Source organism: Anarrhichthys ocellatus, unplaced genomic scaffold (assembly GCF_004355925.1).
Source record: "Anarrhichthys ocellatus isolate YVR2014 unplaced genomic scaffold, GSC_Weel_1.0 scaffold138, whole genome shotgun sequence".
Lineage (NCBI taxonomy): Eukaryota > Metazoa > Chordata > Actinopteri > Perciformes > Anarhichadidae > Anarrhichthys > Anarrhichthys ocellatus.
In genome coordinates this window covers 331539-336604 of record NW_022280168.1, presented here as the reverse complement: position 1 = coordinate 336604, position 5066 = coordinate 331539, and the positions used below count along the sequence as shown (strand labels likewise).

General features: G+C 41.0%; 1 protein-coding gene across 4 annotated transcripts in view; it reads right to left on the bottom strand.

The window, feature by feature from the left end:
* The window catches only part of dlg2 (discs, large homolog 2 (Drosophila)), a 191857-nt gene that overhangs the window by 142990 nt on the left and 43801 nt on the right, over positions 1–5066 (bottom strand). Inside the window, exon 1 of one of the 4 annotated variants that reach the window (XM_031877481.1) lies at positions 2069–4637. The exons of the other annotated variants lie outside the window; for them this stretch is intronic. Within the exon in view, the coding sequence (XP_031733341.1) occupies positions 2069–2098 (30 nt within the window). The 5' untranslated portion in view covers positions 2099–4637. Of the gene's footprint in view, positions 1–2068; positions 4638–5066 lie in introns of those variants that run through there. 4 annotated transcript variants of the gene reach the window in all.

Here is a 5066-nt window from a genome sequence, read left to right as displayed (position 1 = left end):
ATCCTCCTTTCTTTGTTAACAAAGAGTTTAGTACCGCGGTTGTACAGAACATCGGTGCGGTTCAGTTCCAGCCAGAGGTCCTCCTGCGAACGTGTTCGTTGAGTTGTAGATCCACTCGGGTCTCTCCAAAAGTTTTCAAAAGCACCGTAGTTTGTAAGTGTCCTGTCGTGCTATGGTGTTGTGTTGTTGCCTTGGTTAGCCACCTCAGGTTAGCGTAGCGTAGCTCCAAACACCAAGACACTCAGTCGCAAATAAAACGCATTCTTAGCCATAAAATGTGCAACGCTTCTCCGACGCTGTCAGACAGAAATACCGTTCATACAAATCCTTTTCCTGGCTGGGCCAGTGCTGCTAGCTGTGGGGTTGGCCGACCCTTTGATACGATGTCCAGCTTTTCTGGAAATGTCCTTCTCCAGAAAGGCGTTGCCAGTAACTCCCAAATCCGTTTCTCCTCCTCCTTCAGTCATTGAGTGTTAAAAAAACAAAGCTACACCAAGCAAAACGCTAAAAATGTCATGTCAATGTCATAACTTCGTACATATCTTTCAACTTGATCTCTTACTACTACTACTACCTTCTGCTAGCTAGCTTTCAGCTTCACACCAGTCACTTGCCCACTGACCAATCACGGCGCACGTTAATGCTGACGTACTTGTAGGCTACCAAGACAGCTCTGACATGTCAAAGAATACACCCAAACTAAAGATTTGATTGGTTGAAGACTATGACAATCAACAATATCGTCCCCATTTACTTAAACTACAACGTCTACTTAGAGGACCTCGGGCCTCTGTTCTTACCGAGAGACACAGAGGTGAAATCTGATTGGATAAAAGCTCTACTTAAAACAAGCTGCACTGGAAGCAGAGCAACTGAGGAAGACAGTAGCTGTGCAATGAGAAAATAAGATAATGGGAAAAATAATTATAATACATGTAGTGTATTTATGAAAAATTATAAAATTATAATATAGCTATAACTTTATGATTCTGTTTAGGCCAGCAGAGAAGGCCTTGCTGGCCCTGACGGCCCACCACTGATCATTTGTCACGTAACTGCCTTACTTAAGAAAATGCCACTTCTGTAGTTATTTCAACCCAAACCACAATACTTTCCGAAACATAACCAAGTCTTTTTTTTGCCTAAACCTAACTAAGTCTTTTTTTTTTGCCTAAAGCTAACCAAGTCTTTTTTTTTTGCCTAAACCTAACTAAGTCTTTTTTTTTGCCTAAACCTAACTAAGTCTTTTCCCGTGAAGACAGAAGTGTATTTTAAAAAGACTGTCTGCATGTTACTAGTGGAAATTGACACGTGTTGCCAGACTTTCGTTGGAAAACGCGTGAAAAATGAGGAGTAACTTTTTCGTAAGATATTACACCAACTGTTGTCTGAGAATACGTTGAAAGGAGACATGCTGTTTATTTCGGGAGAAGGATGCCGAAGACAAAGCTGACAAATCTGCAAAATGGTAATGTTACTAAAGTTAAATGAGTAGTCTCATATTTGAGAAGCTGGAACCATGACTTATTTAGTGGTTTTGCATCATCAATGTCTTAAGCAATTAATAGATTACTAAAATTATAACTGATCAATTTTCTGTCAATCAACTAACACATTTATAGTTTCAGCACGACATCCCTCCTGACAACACTGGCTGTTCTCTCTGTGTTCAGTGGATGAAAATCTCTTGCTTTTTACTGAACTGTGTCACAAATAAGGCAGCAGAGAAAAGGGGGTACAGTGGCTCACCACTGAGATTTACATACATGAATGATTCAGAGGCTCCGCTTTATAAGCCTGTATAGCTGAACCTCACTGTGGTAAGACGTCAGTGAGAGTCGGGAACTACAGCAGAGAGGGACCCTGGTGGGGTTAAGAAGACACTGGAAGGAAATTAGACTTAGGTGCAGTTTTCTGCAACACAACTCAGGCTCCTTTCCACCCAGCAGGGTGAGCTGGCATACACAATGCACAAATATGCCTATGCACACACAAACAGTTTCTCCCTCTCACCCACATATATCTTGTAAATACTAAAACTGTGAACGGCCTAAAAGTCTCTTCTTACCTCCGCGGTCTTTTCCTTCTCCTCCTCCATGCCTGTGTGTGAGGATGTGTTTGACTCTCTGTGTGTGTGTGGAGATTTTAACTGATATCTCTCTAGTTGGGAGGTGCTCTCTTCAAACTACAGCCTGCTCTCTGGCAGCACTCAGACTGGCTGCTCATTGTGCGGTCTATGTGTGTGTGTGCAAGCGTTGTCAGTGTTGCGGGACAGCAATGAATTGCTTCCCCATCGCTGCATCGGTAACTGCGGCAAACAAGTTCCCTCCCACACCCCGCCCCACAGTAGGGAGTTCAGCCAAGAGGGAACCATAGGCAGCACCGACTCTGCTGCAGCACGGACACTTTAACAGGTGAATCACACAGCAGAGCACAAATACCTACAAAAGACAAGAATGTGATCATCTAAATTGGTGGCTGTGAGCATAAATTTAAAATACGTTGCGTTTGTGAAGGAAATCGCAAGAATAGAAGCTTGTCAACTGTGTCAGCTGCTATCTTGTCTGCTTAATGGTATCAAAAAAGAAGCTTAACCCAATGCTGCATTCACAGTGTGTCAGTAGGTGAATGACAGCATGTCAGGATGTTCATTGTTTTCAGTAGGAGAATGGTAAACTTTGTTAACACTTGCCATCCAAATTAGCATTTTCTTTACTTTTTCCTGTTTGTGCAGAGAAGGCAAATGTTTTTAACAGTGATATGTAGAAAAAATTTTCCCACAACTTCGGAAATTGAAAATGATTCGACAATTAAACTTAATTTAATTTTAAGTATATGTATTATTTTAGACATATGTCAGTTAGACATTCAAATCAATCAACAATGAAAACAGAAGGAAAACAGCACACACAGCACTGGTGTTACAAATTTAAATTGTGTGAGGCCGGTACAAATATGAATGACACAATATTCTAAATGTGTCTTGGGACTCTCTCAAATGAGTATTTAAAGCCACTGTTAAGACTTTTGCAACTACAACACCAATTAAAAGTGAACATTTTGGAGAATTCTTTCAACAATGAATGCCTAAATGGTAAACAGTAAATTGACTAACATTTGCAGAGAGCCTGTCCCGTCTTCCGACTAGTCAAAGCCCTTTACACTCCATGTTTTTCTTCAACCAACACACATCTAACCGAATTCACATTCATGCACCAAAGGACCACTTCAGGAGCAATTTGGGGGTCCGTTTCTTGGCAAAAGACACTTAACCATGCAGACTGGGAGAGTCGAGGATTGAACCGCCAACCCTCTGATTGGAAGACAGCTCTGTGGCTCAGAATTGCAGTGGCTGAGCCACAGCCACAGCCACCCATTAATATCAACTACATATTCTTTTGAGCTTCATAGCAAATTTCTTATGTCGATTAACCACACACTGTGGCTAACATTGAATGTAATTGTGTTTGGTCGTTTATTATTGTGTCAATACCAACACTTTTTGGCACGCAAGGAAGAAGTCCAGGAAGGAGGTGAGAGTCAAAGTACATTTCACACAGGATGAAAGCACAACAAACGCAACCAAAGCTAAACTGAGAAGCACTTAGTGGGAAACGGTTCTACATTGGGTGTGCAATACACATGAGACCACTTACTGTATAGTAAGAGGATAATGTGCAGTCTTTTCCAGTCTTGCAGTCTTGGTTTTCTGCTGCTGTCACTAGATGCTACTAAACAGGCGTATTTACTGTTGTTAAAGACAAATACAGAGACACAGACGAAAACATCCGCGCGACTTGTTTTTTCCCCCTTAACAAACAGACAGGTTGAAATAAATAAAATAATACAAAAATGACATTAGAAAGCGGTCAAATACAACACCTACTCTACACACACTACAACCTCAGAAATGACCTGACACAGATCCTGAAAGAGAATTGGAGTTACTGTCCTACCAGACCCAGAGTAACCAGACTACCAGCCAGCTTCAGGTCCAGCAGGATAAGAGTGAGAGAAAAAGGTCTGGTGAAAGCACACGGGCACAATGGGCCTCATGCAAGAACCACTACAAACAGATTTGTTCTTCAGTGGACATACGCATGATTTAGGAGAACCAATTTACTCATCTCTTGAATTTACATTTAGGTACAGTCACAATTTACGAGTGGTCCAGACCTGACGAAGGAGTCATTTACAATTCGTTTTTTATCATGGATTCATTCATTTGAAGAAACTTTGAGTTTAAATTACATTAACAAATACAGTTTGACTCTGCAAATTAAAGTATAAGCTAATTGAATCAAATCAATTTAAATCAATTAAATTAAATATATTAATTTAGCCCAACGATATCCCCCTAATGCTATCACATACCACCACAATATCAATATGAACATCTTGAATTACACCTCCCGTTGCAGTCATCGATGGCCTCACTGTGTTGAGACGTTTTTAAACTGTAAACGCTGTAAAAAATGATGGCTGGTCTTTTATGGATGTCTTACAGCAAGACTTGGACTTGGAGCTGCGTAGAAAAAAGTTAATTATGCAAATCTACAATTTTACGAGACTTTGCTTTACTCGAGCCAGTTGCTACACTTATGTGCTGCACATTTCGGGAAGATATTGAGGTTGATTTACTCGCATCAAAAATTGCAACGCTGTTTCACCTGAACTCGTCTGGAGTGGAGGATGAGATTTTGACACTGCAAGCTGACATTCAGCTGAAGTCCAGGGCTCATGGACAGTTTTCTCACAGAGGAAAAGTACCCAAACATGAGGAAATGTGATACCTTTTTGACTGCATTATTCGGCTCTACTCATTTATGTGAGTCAGCCTTTTCCCACATGAAGAACATTAAGTCCATACACCGTTCCACCATGACTGATGATCATTTGAAGTCTGCTTGAGGCTGGCTACCAGCAGCTACTGTCCGGACTATGCAACTCTGGCCAATCCCATTCAGTGCAAGTCATCAGAGTAAGGTAATGACCAAAAATGTACAGAATTGTATTGTGCCATAAGGGTTCATGCAGTTATGCAAGGTACGCCAACATATATTGTA